Source organism: Symsagittifera roscoffensis, chromosome 10 (assembly GCF_963678635.1).
Source record: "Symsagittifera roscoffensis chromosome 10, txSymRosc1.1, whole genome shotgun sequence".
Taxonomy (NCBI): domain Eukaryota; kingdom Metazoa; phylum Xenacoelomorpha; order Acoela; family Convolutidae; genus Symsagittifera; species Symsagittifera roscoffensis.
In genome coordinates this window covers 4,208,350-4,227,076 of record NC_087071.1, presented here as the reverse complement: position 1 = coordinate 4,227,076, position 18,727 = coordinate 4,208,350, and the positions used below count along the sequence as shown (strand labels likewise).

Below are 18,727 nucleotides of genomic sequence, written 5' to 3'. Positions count from 1 at the left end.
TTATAAACTACTGAATTCTCATCACATGCTCATGTGATTTGTTTGGTAAAACTTAAAGCTATAGTTATAAGGCTCAGAAACCAATTCAAAATCATGCATTGCAATTCATTTTACTATTTTTTGGCGTGTCAATCTAAAATTAGCATATAACAACTCGTTAACGGTTTCAGATATCAACTTTGCGTACGATGATCATAATTACAAAAAGAAATTAAGGATGACCGAACACTGTGCAAGAAGCACAGAATGTTCCGAACATAGAGCTAAAACACAAAAAACTGGTGTTGTTTTTTTTCCTGCATGGTGTGAAAAAATATCTAAGTGAAAGAATAACCCTTGGACATATTGTACAGCAATATTTAAGCTGGCCACAAAAAAAAACAATTTTTTTTTTACAGAGCAATGGCTAGAAAAAAAGAATAAAGGGTTCAGAAACTTCATGAACTTTTCAAAAATTTTATTTTAGTTTTTGAATTTTGAAGTTGGCGTTAAAATTGGCATTAAAAACTCAAAAAACATTTTTACATTAAATTAAGTTCATGGCTCCAATTAGAATTGAATAATTTATCACATTATCAGCTTGAATTTCGATCAAAAGTCAAAAAATTCTCGCTGGTTTCTCTCGACACTAAGAAATTTTTCAAATTTTTTCAATTTTTGTTTGAAATCACGACTCAAAAGGCTTTAATTTTATTTTGTTCTCGATCAACTCCAATGTTTGTTTGTGGTACCTCATTTTGCTCGGTGAACATGAAAAAACTTAAACACAACCGAATACAGAGACCCTTTGTACTTTTGAAATGGGAGTATTAACTAATTTAATTATCTTACTTCAGCCGTTTTTTTTCATGAAAGTGAACTGAATCAAAAATGTTCTACTGTTTTAGTATCCAAACTGTCTTTTTGCTTATCTGGTTGTCCACTTTTGCAAAAAATTGAAAATTCAAGCTCCAACTTGTTTTAGAGACAGATTATAGAAAGGTTCTTGTTTCGTTCACATTAGCTCATATTTTGTTTGTTTGTATTGTTTTATCTATCGTAAGATTTAAAAGGTGATAGGATCCGTAAAACTGTTTAAAACCGAGTGCAAAACATATACTTGACTACCAGCAACACCCAGGAGTTAGAAGGAGTTATGGCCCAAGTTAAAAATAATGAACTTGTGTTCATAATTTTAATGTATGACAATCAAATCCGACAAAAAACTTATGTTCATGTTGAAAGAGTCCGTAATAATGAGAATTGTTTTGTAACAAAGTCAAATTGGTCGGAAAATGTTGTACCGTATTATAATTATTTTTTTCACGATTTCTTTTGTGGATTTTGAGTTAATAAGGTTGAAGCTTTGATTCGTCCAGCCCATAAACTATAAGATAATTTTATTTTGACTTAGTAGAGGTTCAATTAAAAAAAAATTTCAACTTTTTTTTTGCTGAAAATGATGTTCTTTGAAAAATTCGTTATCATTTTTTCAATGTCGATGACTCACTTGAATAGTGGTTAGTTGTGTGAGAGCAATAGTTTTACAGATGGTTTATCTACTCGTTTTACATCCATAAAACTTAATACGTAGCAGTAGCAGAGTTTTGCTCCATAGAATTGGGTTAGGAGATACCCTATTTGAATTTTAAATAACTTGATTGAAAAAAAAAAATTTTGACTCAAAAATTCAGCTGAAAAATTAATACAGTTTTCATCACTTATAGGTAATTGTTATCATTCTTTTGCTTCGTTTCATCAGAAATTTGAAAATGAAAAAGATTTGGTTTTGACGAAAAATTTAAGTTTTGTTTACAAAAAACATGAAAATTACTCTGTTCACAGAATTTTTTGAAATACATACTCATTGAATTAAGTTGATTTTCGGAATCAGCACAGATTTGTTTCTAACAATTATTAGCCTTTGAAACTCAGCTTTGAGTCTCAGCTTTAGAAAGTTCCAATGCTATAACTTTGCCTAAAAATTCCTCTATTTTGATACTGCTAGTACTTTTTTTTGCGACAAAAGGTTAAAAAAAGGTCACTTAAATTGTTAGTTGACACCGGTAAGAAGTAAATTTTTACCTCCAAGCAAAATCACTAGCCAACCAGCTTGATAACCAGGCGCTGTATCCTTAGATGCACAGCTATTTGAAGATTGATAGTTAAAACTATCCGCCCATGAGAGTTTTTTCAGTGTTCATTTTTGCCAAAAAAGTTTTTGCAATTTCTTATCGAAGTCATCCTAATCCATGCAAAAAGAATTTTTAGCCGTATTCCATGAAACGCGATCCAGCAAACTCTGAAATTTTGTCTGTTAAATAACGAAGTTTTTATTAGGGCTTTTTTGTGACAAAAGGCTATAAAAGGTTAATTTTACTGTCGGTTAAAGTTTTAGTTGGTACCAGTATCTAATTTAAAATTGTACCAAAAAGAAAAATAAGTAGTCAACCAGCCTGACAGTATCCATGCGCGTTTTTTTTATTCAGCGGCAAGTTTTAACCAAAATAATTTACAAATTCTTATCGACGCCACCGTATACCATTCAAAAACAAACTTTCTAGTCCTATTCCAAATTACGCGTTCCAGCAAACTCTGAAAAAGTTTTCTGTGATATAATGAAAACTTCTCTACTGCTAATGTTTGTGCGATAAAGGTTATAAAAATTTATTCTTACAGTCGCCTAAATTGTTGATTGACACCAGTATATAAATTAATTTTGTACCAAAAGTAAAATAAGTACCTAGCCAGGCTGAGAACTAAGCGTTGTATCCGTAGATGGGCTGCTACTTGAAGTCTGGTTTTTAGAATTATCCGCCCATCAGCGCACTTTTTTCGTGACAAGTTTTTCTTACAAGTTCTTACAAGTTTCTAATGTTTTTTTTGCAAGTTCTTATCGACGTCGTCCTATTCCATGCAAAAGTAAAACATTTAGTCGTATTCCATGTTACGCGTTCCTGCAAACCCCCAAGAATTTTTCTGAGGTATAACGGAAATTTCATAACTGCTAGTATTTTTTGCGATAAAGTTTATAAATGATTTTTCTTACCGTAACCTAAATTGTTGATTAACACCAGTATATAAAACCAAAACAAAAATCAGAAGCCATCTAAACTGAAAATCAAGCGTTGTACCCGCAGATAAGCAGCTATGTGAAATATGATACTTACAACTATTTGCTTGTCAGCGTTTTTTTTCTGGTGACAAGTTTTGCTCAAAACGCGTTTGCAAAATTTTTTGACGTCTCTTCACTTCATGCAAACCAGCCTGAAAACCATGCTGAAAACCAGGATTTTTTTTGTAGAGCTTCATGAATTTGAAATATGATAGTTAAAACTATCCGCCTATAAAAGATTTTTCAGTGACAAATTTTTGCGCACAAAGTTTTTTGCAGTTTCTCGACTTTATCATACTCCATGCAAAATTTAAAAGTTTTGTCAGATTTTTTGTTACGCGTTTCTTTTTTATTGCGCAATTCCTTACAATTTTCTCTAAAATATAACTAAAATTTCATTACTGCTGATTTTTTTTGCGATAAACGGGTGTAAAAAGTTTTTTGACAGTCAATTAAGCCGTTAATTGATACCAATATATAAGCTGGATTCTGAATGTAATAAAAACAATATAGTGAAAGAAGTAGCATTTTACAAGGATGGACAAGCAGGATTTTAGATGGTTATAGAATATTCTTCTCTTCCTCCCAAAAGCTCAAAACAACGCACAATCTTCTTGATGTACAAAACATCTTCATGGAATCAGTTGGAGTAGCGAATATAAAAAATATACTGAACTTGAAAAAATATTGAAAAATATCGAACCTTCAGAAACGGAATTTTTAGCAAAAGTTTATGAAAAACTTAAGACTCTGTCAAAACTTTTAGAAACAAAGGTAAATAATTTGGGTGACTACGCTTGCCCAAAAGCTCAGTATTTGATTTTGAAAGATGAAGATTATGATTGGAGATGTAGCTGCTACTCATTCACTCATGCAAAAACTCATCATTCTGCAGAAAGAAAACCATTTGCATAGGGAACATGGAATTGATGTTTTTTTAAAAAAATTATAAACCATAATAATCTTTTTGTTCTACCTTTTTTAAACTTTAAAAAAAATTGTCATCGCTTTCTTTCTAGATTTAAAATAGTCGAGCAATGTGACAAGCCAGTAAATTTAGGAAGTCTTGTTTTTGATGACCAAATTCATCAATGAAAATCATGGAAGTTGTTTGCACGTACATGTAATAGATTTCTTTTAGTTTTCCTGTTCCAATTTTTTGCTATAGTTTTGATGCTAGTATGTGTAATCGTTCGAATTATGTTATCCACAACATGTGAAGAAACAATAGTTTGGGTAGCTATCATATTAAATACAATCGGTTATATTCTACCTTTTCCAAAGCTATAAAAAATAATATCTAACAAAAAACGAATTTTTATTTCCCTAGTTGGACCAATTGGATCTGGAAAATCTCATCTTAATTTTGATTGTTTGAAATTTGGTACTTTTCAACTAGCATTCGACAAAAGTTTTTAATTTTATCAACATTCTCAACCTTTTTATAGTCAAATGCAAAGAAAATACTTTATACCTATCTAAGAAGTAGCTTTTGATTTGGTTGAAATTCTTCCCAATAACAGAACTAAGTCTCTGCTTATATTTGATGATTCATGTGAAGAAATTTGAAACTCTAAAGTTTTTGTAAAAATTACATTGCTGAAAGACACAGGGGTCTTTGTACAATGTATATAAAACACAATTTATTCCATCACAGCAAACTGAGAAGAGATGTAGCGTTACAAACTACACACAACGTCTTGTTCAAGTCGCTGTTTTCATATCAATACATTAAGTCAACAACTAGATCCGGCATCTCAATTGAAAGAGTGGTATCAAGATGCAACATCTGTTTCTTATAGTCACTTACTTATTGAATTAACCCCAGAAACAGTTGATTCCTTTAGGTATAGCTCTTATAGTGGCTCAGTTCCAACCAAGTTTTTTTTATAAAATGGAAGAGAGACACAATTTTTGGACAATGAGTACACAATACATCTCTATTCTACCAATATTTCAACAACTTTCCCTAAGACTACAAAAACAGTTCATTCTCAATTGTCCAAAAGATATCATTCAGTTTTTGAGCGGTTGTTTAGAAAACCTATTAAGAGGAGAGCTTCGAGATCTTCGGAAAAAAGACATAGTGAAATATCAAAAAGAAAGTGCAGAGTTATTCAAAAAGAACACAAAAAAGAACTCTACACAAAGAAAGAATTATTTTAAATTCAAGTATAGGGACATATTAACATTGACATGTATCATCACCCACTTTGTCACAAAGCAATTGGCATAGACTGGAACAGTTTGTTTTAAATCCGTACTGAGTTTATCAGTCATAAAGTACAATTCCGAGAAAACAAAAGTTGGAACAAAAGTACAAGAAAGATGAGATTGTACCAAAACGTTTGACACTATTGACAGCGCTGTAAATGCGAGATTGAAAATAAGCAGCAAAAAAGCACCTTATTGATTCAATTTTGATTTCTTCTAGAATTAAACTCACTCAGTCAGACAACATCATATTAGATAGTCCAGATAAAAAAAAATCTTTTGTAGACTTTAGGTGTGCACTTAAGCGAAAAAACACCGATTTTCCAAATATTTTTTGTACTAGTTTTGAAGCAACTCAACTTCCACCTAAACTTGTTATCAACAAGAATGCCAAAGCAGAAGAATGCCAGATGGACTTATATCCCTTTCAAAATCTGAAAAAGTAAGACAAAACATATTGTATTCTAGGGGTAGAGCTGCGTTGTAAAGCTATTCAAAACTTGAGTAAATCAAATGGTTAATCAAAAAAGGAAGTAGAACATTTCCTACAAACCAAGACATCGTATACAAAACTTGGACCACCAATCAGACGTTTCCGAAGACTTCAAACTTTTTTTGAAGATCATATTGAAATCAGATGTACGGACTTGGCTTTTGTAGACAAGTTAGCAAGTCAAAACATTGGAGTCAACTATTTATTAGTTGCTGTGGATATTTTTTGGAGATTTGCCAGAGTTCAAACACTGAAAACAATGTATGCCAAAGACACTTTACAATCTTTCAAAAAATTGTTTCTCAAAAAACACTCCTGAAAATTTTTGGGTTGATAAAGGAACAGAATATGGGGAATTTCAAAAAAAACTTGCGAGGATGAAGACAATAACGTTCACTCAATGAGTGAAACAAAACCCCCAATTGCAGAGAGAGCAATTCAGTCTTTAAAACATATAATATATCGTTACATTGAAGATCTTGGTGAAAAATTGTTCCCAAATTGCAGCAATTTGTTTCTAAATTGAACTGTCGTAAAAATCGATTTACTGGAAAATCTCCAAGAAATAGGAAAAATATTAAATTTTTGAATCAATTCTGCATGACAAATCGTAAATGAAATAAATTGAACCAAAATTCAAAATTGGGGTTAGAGTGGGAATTTCGAAAAAAGATCTTCCGTTTCGAAAAGGATACAAGCCACAGTTTACAGATGACCTTTTTGAAATTTCGGACTTATCTACAAAAAACCTACTACAAACTTCATCAAATTTCTCGAAAAAGAACAAATTCTTGGAAAGTGTTATGAGAAAAAGAGCTGAAAAATTTTTAAGATTAAAAGTCAATCATTTTTGAAAACAATTTTCTATCGATCAGTTTTCATGGATTCTTTTGCTGTTGAGCTAGTTTCTAATGCATTTTTTAATTGTTATCCGAATAAATGTCTTAGTTCTTTGAAAATTTTTCTACCGGAAAAACACGTCTTAAGGGAGAATGGGAGGCTGTTATTGCAGAAATTTCATACCCTTCATCGTACTAGAACGCTACTGATTCAACCGATGCATATTGAACCTGGATTGTATCCGAGTATTCTTGACATAGTGGTAGCCATGAATGAAAAATTTCGAAGCTTACACATGAGATAGCTTAGAATTATTCGAGTCGAAGAACAATTATTTTTTTTGATGCAACTTGTCTTTGTCGCCCCTATGTTACAACAATCAAAGCAATACATTTCAACGAAGATTTTCGAAATCACTCTATTTTATTTTTGAATTGACTTTACTACAGGATGCATCTGAACAGTTGCATTATCCAGAACTTGGTGGAGAAAACTTTAGAGTACTATTATTTTTCCAATTTCCCTTGAGCACGAAACGGAAGGGATAGTCTTGGGAAAAAGACTATCAAACATTTGATTTGAACAATCCGGAACAGTCGCTAAAAGTGTTTTAATTTTTTGAGTTTTCATGTTCCTATAAAAATATTTTAACTTTTTTGGACTTTCCATCGTTACTATCTCTGTATTATCTACTTTGTTTTTCTTCAGAGCTAAAACTGCAGAAAAAATAGACAATGAGTGCTGTTTAATTGAAAACCCCAGACACTCTTTCAACAAAGAGTGTTCAATAGCTTTTGTCCACTAAATAGGACTTGTGTAAGGGACTTTGTTGATTCAATACCTAAATGCGTGTCAGCCATTAATTATATTTTTCATCCTAAATTGCACTATGAAACAATTCTCTGTTTTTAGATGTAGATCAGTTAAAATTGGCAAAAATGAATAATTTTTACTTTTGCAAAATATCGAAAAATTTCTAGAGCTCAGGTTCAAGTGTATGTAATCTTACTTTTCTGATGAAATACCTCAATTAACAAAATAATCTTTTGCAATTATTAACCAGCCCATAGCATTTCTTCTTTTTAAGTTCTACCAGAGAAACTTGAGCCACTTTCATGATGTGCATGTTTTGAATTTTATCAGTAATTTTATGTAGAAGTGCATTTTTTGTTTGTAAGTGTAAGTTTTTGCAGACTATTTGATATAAGATGCAGTGACATGTTTATTTATTTATGTAATTGAACTCTATAAAACTTTTTAAAGAAGAATCTTAACAACTATTTTTTCTGTGAAATAATCGGAAAATGATGAATGGAATATGGATGTTGTAGTCCTCCAATTGAAAGAATTAACGTTAGAATAGATGAATTTACAAAAAAAGGAACCAACTTCTAGTAAATTGTATAGTAGTCTTAAAAGCTTACTCTGAGAGTGATAGAAATATTATCACATTAAAAAAAAATCAGACACAAAAATTATTATGATAACATAACTTTCTCTGTGTGAACTTTTACCGGTGCAGAGTAATTGGCAAATTTGGATGATGATTCTTTGGAAGTTTCAGAAACTTTAAAGAATTTTAAAAAGATTAAAGACAAAGTGATTAAAAAGAAGTGAAACCAATCGTAGCAAGAAATATGACAGAACAAAGGTTGAGGTACAGATGAGAACTGGATAAAAACATCTGATTGGTAGAAAGTTTAAATTTTTTGCATATTTATATCATAGTTCCAATGAAAAGTCCAAGCAGTTTTGATTGGGTCTATTTCAAATTTTTATAATAATTTGAATTTCAATCTCCCAAGAAAGCAATTCACGCTTCGTTAACCCCGTGTGAAAATGTTATTATGCATCTGTCATATGATCGTAAAATAATCATGTGAAAAAATGAAGTAAGTAATAAAGTTTATAAGTATAATGGAGCTGGATAACCTGGAGAAAAAAGGTTAAGTGGGATATAAAAGTAATCAACCGTGAGAAGGTTTTCAATTTCTCCTGATATCCCGTGGAGCGGAATAAGTAACCTGTCAAAGATAATCCCATCTCGTCAATCCTCTCTCTATCCCCTACTTAATACAAATCAGATGAAATAGATTTTTTAAGAGACTAAAAAATTTTTTTTCTGTGATATATTAGTTTATGATTCTTTACTCTAAATCGAAACTTACTTTCTGTCGAAACCTACCATCTGAGACTTGCCAACCAAAATATCGTTTTTTCGATTTTTCAAATAGAAAGGTTTTTCAAGACAAAAAATGTATTTGCAGGTAAATTCTTAAAAATTTTTTAAAAAAATTTCTAAATGTTACCATTTGAAACGTTCCATACCAAAATTTTTTTAAAAGAAGATAGCCTTTACATATCACGAATTGTAGGAGCTAGCTAAAAAACGCAAATAGAGCAAAATTGAGTTCCAAAAATTTTGCCAATCTTGCCAATTCAAACCTCGTATTATGGCAAAACTGATCTTAATATATTGAATGTCCTTTACAATTATATCGCAAAACCTATACAGTTTTTTGAAGCATGGTAAAATCAGGCGTCGAGAAAACTTTCGGAAACTTACCATCACACTGAAACCTTACCATTCTCTATCTTATAACATTAAGAAACATTTTCCTTATCTTAATACATAGGAACTCTACTCCCTTTCTTAATACGTAGCTCGAAAACCGGATGCTCTATTCCCTATCTTAAATCGTGAGGGTCTCTAACCACCCTCTCCCACTTCTACTCACTCTTCTTCAACTCTTGTCGTTTCCATGAAAATACTGTCTTTTTGATGAAAAGCGTTGACGACATAACAATTGCTCCGAATGCGTCGTTTTTTTGCTGATTTTACCCTGGATCTCAAAAAAGCCCAAAAACAGTTTGAGCGCACAGGGTATTTGTTTTAGTTGTGGTTTTTTTTGCATAAACTTTTGTCAATTTTGGATTTTTTGGTTCGACACAGAAGTGAAAAACATTGTGGTTTTGTTCTTTTTATCGCGTTAGCCGGCAATTTCCAAATTGTAGTATCCGTTTTTTTGATAAAACCGTCGCAAATCTTACTTGATTTGCTAAGAAAAGGAGAGAGTAATTGCGAAAAGGTAAAAGCTTTGTTTGATTAGTCTTTTAGTCTCCAAAATGAGCGTAACTTTGACTTGGTTAAATATTTTAAAGTGAATGATTGGCCAACCAGTTTCAATTGAGTTTGGAGTTCTTGTCAACAAGTTTGTACTTGTGTTTTGACACTCTTGAACGCCCCCAGACTTCGTTCCAGGTCTTGTCAGGTATATTATCATTGAAAATGAAGCAATATTTTTTTGCTTTCATGACTCAAAAGAAACTCGGGGAAAAGAGAATTTGCTGAAGGAGATTCAATGTATTTGAAGGAGAGTTGCCTTATGTGCTGATTTCAGAAACATGAAAGAGACTTGTGTTAAAAATCTCGTATTTTAGTCTTTTTTAGTATGATCTGCCCTTTTTAAAATGAGTTTCAATGCTGTTAGGCTCAGGGCAAAATTTTTTGTGACTCGAGGTACAGATTCAATAATTTGCTGAATTTTTTTCACTCATCAAGTACCTGTACAGCAGCTAAAATTGCTTTTATAGTAGATTGCTTTTATAGTAGAAATAATTGTTTTTTTTTTCTATACAGTGTTTCACTTTTCGACATACGATCATGCCTTATTTGATCAACCAATTGTGAATACAATTATCAAATCTTGTGTTGGAAACTTATTTTGCAGCATCTTCTGCAGTTGCTGGACAAACAAAATCACGAAGCCAGCAGTCGCGAGAATTTTTCACCACTGTCTGACAATTGTGGTCAACGAGCTTTCAGGCATTTTTTGCAGCTTATGAAATTTCAGAATGATTGGAAGATAAGTTATCCCTCTAACGCATCGTATTTCTGCAAGACATTTTTTAGAATGTTTTGGTTTTTTTCCGTGATTTTCGTGACTGATTTTCATTGCAATCTATCTCTCTACTTGCGCAATTTTCATTAGCCAGAACTTCTTTTGATTCGGTTTTTGCACCATTATCAGACAAAGATTGCCTCAGAGTGAAAAATATGGGAAGAAAACAGTTTTGCTGGAAAAATTAGCCTTATTTTGAAAAGAAGTGTAAAAAAATGATTTAGCTGATAATAAAGACCAATGAATTTGCTCTTTTGTCAAAAACCAAATCAAACTGAAGTCTGGCCATTGATTTTTTAGGCTGAAACAAAAAATTTAGGCGGAAGCAACGAAAAGTTCAACAGTTCTAATAAAGTAAATATATCTTTCTTTTTGTTTACGTTTTGTTCATTCACGCTTCAATTGCTTGAGTAATTTATTTATCCAAAAGACAAGAAATATCGAAATTGGTTTGAAAAAAGAAAGAAAAGAAACTAGAAATTGGAAACTTCATACGATTTGACTCTTTTATACAATTTCATATCTGAATTTCTCAGACACTAAAACCAAGACTCGGCGATCTTTCATTTTTTATAAAGTATAAAACAGAAAAATTGGAAAAAAAAAGAAATTAACCTGTTTTTATTGCTCAAGCTGACAAAATGGAATTAGAAGCGGCAAAAGAATTGAAAAATAATTCTTGGCAAAATTGGCTTGGGAATTAGTTTTTTTTTGTATGGACGCTTCCCTTTTTTTATGGTTGTTTTGATTACGGAAACTGAAGGCTGTGAATGAGTTTTGCAAAATTTCGAATATCCAAACAGGTTTAAAACTAAATTTGATTTTGCTGAGTTACAGTTCTGTTAAAAGCAAAGGTATCGTCAATGCACGTGTTCCTAATTCTAAACAAACTTTAAGCGTGTTTTGTATCATTTGGATTAGCTGAAAAAAGAATTTGAAAAAACTCAAGTTTTTAAAATCAAAGAAAAGAAATTCCATAAAAAAGTTTTTTCACGTTTTCCTAAAGTAGAACAAGAATCTTTCATTTATCATAACTTTAAGAATAATTTTGATTCTTCTCTGTTAAAATTTTGTTTTGGCGCTTTTGATCTGTAATTTGACGTCTTAAGATTGGTGAACTTTTGTTTGGCGTTTTTGTTACGGTCGGAGAAAGGTTCAATCATGAATTACGTTTTATTAATCAAGTAGAGCAAATGAATGAGCATCCCAGATGATATCAACTGAAGATGTTTGATTGAGAATCAAAATCCTAGGCTGATTTCATAAAACAAAAAAGTTCAAATTTGAGATAATTGCAAAAAAACTTACTTTAAAAAGTATCAGGAAAGAAGTGAACTTTTTATCTAAATTTTATCTCACTTTTAAGTCTGAATGATTGAAAGATGTACAGTAAAATGAGTCAAAAGTAGTCGTTTTTATAATCTTTGAGTTGAAACGATAAGTCACTGAAACTACTCGGCGGAGTTTTCCCAAAGATTTGACCAAAGTTACAATGCAGTATCAAAATCCGAGACGACTAAGGTCGATTCATCAGTTGACCGAGTTTGAAGCGTGGGTCGAGCTTGGAGGGTCGTTATCCGAGTCAACCACGGTCAATGCATCAGTCGATTGGACGCGTTCAATGGGTCGATCAGTGTCATTAGATGTAAGAAGATTTACTGACGTTTCTTCTATTGAAACAGAAAAATTATCCTCAGAACGCTTGCACATTATTATGTAGTTCCTAACAACAAGAAACATGTTTTTCGTATTCAATTCGATTCGTTTCAGCCATGTTTTTGTCTGATCTCCGTGATTACCTCTGAGCGTCCATGCAAGCAAATTGTTTATCAACATCGCAGCAAATTCCCCTCCAATCCACCAAACGACAGACAGCAATGAGCCATAAGGTCCCGATATCGAAAATTCGTAGCCTGCTTTGCAAGCAAGCGATGATAACTTTCCGACCGCGGCAGCGAACTTTTTGTCACATCCCAATAGCTTGCAAACTTCATGGACAATGATTTCGACAGGAATTTCAAATAAACGCCAAAAAGAAGTAACATCAGTCATACTTTCTTCTAACTTTGCAACAATTGTCTTTCTCCTAGTCTCGTCGCTCAGGAGCCACATCAGTATTTTGGTAATTTCATCATTGCTGGTTTTAATTTGTCCTTTCAATCCATCGCTCAAAATTTCTCCAAAGATCTGAAGACTGATTTGTGAAAATAACCTTTCGCAAATAATCTCACTGCATCTATGATAACTTATTTTCACTGAATCCTGAAACAGCTTGAACGTTGAACGTTTTCTCATAAAAACAGTTTTTTGCGAACAAAACCGAAATAACTACAGAATCTTGTTTGGTAAGAAAAATTGTTGAATAGTTCTCTGAACTTGGCTATTTCATTAATGGTATTAACTGAAACGACTATCTTCTGGGTTTGATCTCTGCAAAGTATAAAACAGAGGGCCACATTCTAAGATTATATCGACCGTTCAATTTTCAATATCTTTGGAGCTCATTTTTTTGGTTTCAATTGAGGAGCTTGTAAAACGCGCTGATTATGAAGACTAATGAATATGGCCTAAGATAATTTACCAGACATATGCCGCGAAGAAATCATGTTCACAAAAATTTATATCGTTTGCAGCTTTTATAGCTTTTGGAAAGGGAGGAGGGGCAAAAATTTTCTGTTTTTGTTTCCGAATTGTTTTGCGCTTTGGAAGTTAAGTTCATTTCAAAATTTTATTTTTTATTCATTACAAAACCACTTCAAACAGTAGGAGGACAATTGAAACCTTCAGGAAGTTACACCCTTTGGAAAGTAACAGTACCTCAAAACATTAAATTGTTTCTTTTTTTTTATTTTAATGAAAAAATTTAAACTTTAATTAGATATCGTTTAGATATTGAAAATCATGATCAGTAGCTTAATCAAAAAGTATTTCAACACCAGACTTAATTCCAGAAATAATTTCAGAACGCAATAAAACAATTGCTAAATAAACTTTCATTTACCTGTTTTTGGTTGAAGTTAATGAATAATACTCTACTGTATATATTTTTGGGCGTTTTTTGTTTACTAGCTTTTCTCACTTTATAGCCCTGTTAAAATCTGATAATTTAATATATATCTGCAAAGAATTAACTGAACATCTTATCATATTTGCAAATGTGCCTATTGCTTTTAATTTTGGATATTAGTAGGCTTCATTCTTTTTGCATTTTTTTTCAGCTTAAAACTGCTGTGTAAAATAAATGGAAACTCATTGCTGAATTTTTTAAAATTTGCAATAAAAAATAAAAAAACTGCAAGCTTACAAAAAATTGCGCTAAAATCTATCTTTACAAAACTAGTTTTTTAGCAGAGATGTGAACCATTTTTTTGTGAAAAGCTGATTGCAATTTCAATTTTGATTATTTTGTGGTCAACCTGGGTTTAAATATAAAAATTTTGTAGCTTTAGACGTGATGTAAAGGTATAAAACCTTGTTGCTGTAAGCAAAAAAAAACGATAGTTGAAATCTTTCATGATTTTGGTACTTTCAGTTAAGATCACGCTGAGGAGAAAACTTCTGAAAGAAAAGTAAAGAAAACGTCAAACCAAACGATCGAACCTTTTTGGCATTTTTTGCAGCCTCTTGCACAGTTTCTGGGACTAACGAAGTGTCAATACCAGCTTTTGCAAGAAACTCTTTGACTATTGTCTGGCAATTGTTTTCAATTAAATTGTAAACCTTCTTTTTCTTGTTATAATTTTCACAAAACCTGGAAACAAAACATTGTCTTGGTAAAAAAGAAACTCCTCAATGTTTTGCAATGCAATTCGACTTTGGCCTGGTTTCGATTCAAATTCTTTCTTCTTTTTGATTCCGTAGGGTGCCTGACGAACTTCTAGGATTGCAACAGAACAAGAGTTATCGAGTTCAAGAACTCGAAAACCTTCGACAATTTCTTCGCAATCTAGTTCCTGGTTTTCGTAATATTCAATTAGTAAAGCCCAATGCGTTGTGAATCTTGGACCAACACTAGTAATTGGGTTGCCCTTGAGCGGACGATGTAGAGTGAACAATTTAACTTGAATATGTTCGATCATTTTAGATGAATAAAAAAGAAAAGTTGTTTGAATGAATGATATGAATCGCTGACTTGCAAAAAAAGTGTATAACTTTTTCTTGGTTCAATCTAAGCTCAAACAATCAAATAAAAATACCTGCAAAAATTAGTCAAATCAAAAGCTAAAAAACATGAAAGAAGGCTTCTTGAGATAAATACTACTCAGCTACTGTTTAAAGCAAAATGAAAATACATTTTTTGCTACGCCATGTAATTCACCCAAAATGGCATTTTAAGAACATAGTTAAGATATTACAATATATTTTGCTAAAGCTATGCATGAAAAATGAACAAGATTAGGTGACGGAATGACTTTACTTCAACGATGATATCAACTAAAAAATGAGCTTAAAATAAGACAATAAAAACATCTGATATATTTATCAAAAACACCTAAAACTATTTACAAAACACGACAAAAGCGGTTCAACGTATGAAATAAAATTCTCAGCAGCGATGAAAAGTAGAAGTTTTGGCTTTATGATTTTTGTAAGCTTTTATATAACATCTTAATTTTCAAATCATCCACCCAAAAATTACTTTTAAGAACTTATTGATTGTTTTTGGATAATTTTCTTAAACATAGTATCCAGTTTGTTGAACTATGTTGTGTTTTTAATTGCGTTACCTAAGCGCAGAAAACATCCAAAACTGAAGTCTGCGCTGGTTCATCTGAAATAAGAAAGGGTTAAATCTTTCATATACAAGAAACATAGCGATTAGACAGCCCGAAAAAAATAAATTAATGCAAGTAAACGGAAAGATACCGACTCTTTTTTCAAAGTAAAAAAAGGTTGGCCTCAGTTTTCTTTGAAAGTTGAGAGCAAACTATGTTTGACACGTTTTGATAAAATTAAACGAACTTGTTGAGCTGGGATCAATAGGTAATTTTTTTGTATAGATAGAAATTCTTTTAAAAAATTCATTTTGAAACAAGAAATTTTTTGAAAGTTTCAACTGGTTCAAAAGTTCGAAATGCTTTCATCATTCTAGTACGAGTTTTTTTGATGGAGTTTGTTTTTCCGAATTTAAAAATTATACATTTACTTAAGGCAAAACTAGACATTTTGTCCCAATTACACTTGAATATTTTGACCTGTGTAGGTGAGCGTTTCATTAATTCGGTGAAAAACAGAAACATTCAAACAATTTGTAGCAAAATTATGACAATAATCCAACGCAAAACAAGGCTGGCAAATGATGGTCATTACATCATAAATTGGAAACCGCAATCTAAGATCATTCGAACGAGTCTGATTTTGTCATAAGTTGTCAGTCAATTATTCAATGCATCTCGTTCCTGGAACAAAAATGATGCAGTATTTGAGAACGTTGCAATCAAAATTCGATTTTTGTCAGTGCGTAATTTAGTATTTGTTTTTCAACAAACTGCTTTCAGGTTGATAAATTCAAGATTGAAGCTGTGTCTTTGGGTCGCATCAAGAAGATAGTTGTCGGGCACAATTCGAGAAAACCAGGTAAAAAACACCCAAATTCTAAGTTTCGAAATTGACTTTGTGATTTTAAAAATCCCGGGTTGACCAAAACTTCTTATCAAACCATTTTCATATATAAAATACGTCTTGTCATACAATACCATTCAAGTTCATACGCACAGAAAATTATATGAAATCTCTATGACAAGCATTTTTCCACATACGAAAATTGCATGACAAGTACTTTTTCATACGTCAAAAATTTGATGTTTTTTCTAAGTATAATTTCTGAAAAATTTTGGGTTGTGTTCGTAGCCGCATGCAAAGAACCTGGCTTACTCAAAATTCTAAAGGTTGGACGGTCTTGTATTTACAATGCATAGAAAATGACCTGAATTGTTTTCGAGCTGTCGAGAATTTTTTTTAATTTCAATTTTTAAATTATCAAACAGGGATTAAGTCATACCTAAACACGCCATACAAAAAAGAAGAGTTTTCAGCGTTTTTGAAAAAAATTTATTACGCGAAAAAGAAAAAGATAAATATTAGTGTATCCAGGACTACATTATGCGCACAAACAATTAGATTTTGCATGCAAATGTTGTTTTTTGGAAAATGCTTGTTTGAGTACAAATTTCCATTTGCGGTTAAAAAATCAAAAAACTTTAGCGCAATTTCGAAAAGATTTTGTCTCCCCATAAAAAAATGCTAAGCAGATGGGAATATATGCTAAACAATATATGAGAATTGTATGATAAGCATTTTTTTTAAAAGAAAGCTCAATTTTCTCACTATCAGACGGTTTTGAAAGAATCAAACAGCCACAGAAATTAGTTTAAATATTTTTTCAACCATTTTTCGAAATGATACGAAAGTTGTATGACAAGCGTTTTTCCATACACTTGATGTATGGAATTGTATGATAAGCAATTTCAATGCATGGACGTCAATCTGGAATTAATGTTTCATTTCGATAAAAATAGTACCATTTTTTACAGTGAGAGTGTTTGATGTAGATTTGCCATTGTACTGTTGACTAATCTCTGACATGATTAGGAACTTTAGAATTAATAAGTTTGTTAATTGTCGAGCGGGGGTTTCTTGTTTTGCGTCTTCGTTGCTACAGCAGCAGAACCCGGTACTAGTTTACTTGTTTGGTCCATCAAAAATACATAAAAATTGTGGCCAAATCTAGTAATAAGCATCTTTATTCCTTTTTATTGCTAGTTAGTCTAGCGGGTACCAAACCAGCTACCAACCCCTAGGAGTAGGTTCAAATCCCATACTGGCTCGTCTTTTTAGACAATAAGCCGGACCAATCACCTAAACTAGTACCCATAACCCACCCCCTCTTCCCCAAGAAAAAGAAGACTGCATTTAAATATTAACCGCTGTCGCAACAGCTTTAAGCCATAAAAAAGCGTATAGGCGCTTTTTTCTCGTGAAAGGATCTTAACACCTAAAACTTGAATGTGGATCTCTCAAAATGTCATTGAGTGTTTCCAACCAAAACTGTGTGAGAGCAAGATTGCCTTACTACTTTTGCATGTATGTTAAGATCAAGTCAATTAGTGAAAAAAATCTTTGTGTATGATCTATTTCTGGAATTGGTGCAATTTTTTTCCTAAAATTTTTTGATTTGTTACGAGTACAGTTAATACTCGTTTTTGCTTTAATTTAACGTTGAATTCTAGTTAGTTTTTGAAAAACCAAACGCATTGAATGAATCATGATAAAGATTTGAGAAATGAAAATTGAAATAAAAGTTAGCTAGTTTGGCAAAAAATTAGAACGTGATTACGGTTTGTGACTTCACCAAACGACTACAAAACAAACTACGATTAATAAATAAAGTAGGCTAGACGTTTAAACTCTTATTCGTATGTAATAAAATTGATTTACCAAATCTGATCGCAGCATAGAAGTTGAATGCATACGTTATGTGCATTGCAAAATTAAAAAGTATACACCAAGAAAAATTCAAAAAAAGACGAAACTGCGTTATTGTTATGTTTAATCATGTAGTTTTCGTTTTGGCCAAAAATGCAGTCTGCAAAACAAACAAATGATCAGAAAATAAATCAACTTTTGATATGTAAATTGTGCCTTAATTTCTTTTAATCATTTATCTGGAAATTGTGAAAAAAAACTAGCGCGTCAGGTGAAATGGCCGAACTGCCGTCTCTTGATCCGTACTAATTATTTAAAGGCGAGGCGAAATTACGCAGCCTAGAAAAATAACCAAGAAGGGCATTTAACTCTTATATAGGGGCGCAACAGCGGTTCTATGTCAAAAACTGAATATAACTCGTTTGTATGTCCTCTTCTTCTTGCATGAACAAGAGTCGTGTCTGCTTCCCTTAATAATTTTTTTTTTATATATTAGTTAACTCAGTTAACTAATTAACTAATAAGTTAACGTATATAAACTAAATTAATCATCGTTTAACATATACATTATGTAAGTGACATTTGTGAGGTACTTTTTCGCTGTTGCAGGTGATGGATGGTACCTGGACTCAATCCTCATCCGATCTCCCGACGGAGGGGGAGTTGGGGGGTTCAAAAGTGGAACAGGAGGAGGAGGAGGAGGAGGGAGGGAGTACCACTTTCCCTGTTCCCGATGGCTGGATGGAGACAAGGAAGACC

The 18,727-nt window shown here is 32.1% G+C and overlaps 1 protein-coding gene across 1 annotated transcript in view; it reads left to right on the top strand.

Annotated features, from left to right (window-relative positions):
- Positions 1-18,727, top strand: part of LOC134855551 (uncharacterized) — a 50,984-nt gene that overhangs the window by 31,942 nt on the left and 315 nt on the right. Inside the window, exons 11-12 of the mRNA XM_063872093.1 lie at positions 16,042-16,120; positions 18,578-18,680. Of these exons, the coding sequence (XP_063728163.1) occupies positions 16,042-16,120; positions 18,578-18,680 (182 nt within the window). The remainder of the gene's footprint in view (positions 1-16,041; positions 16,121-18,577; positions 18,681-18,727) is intronic.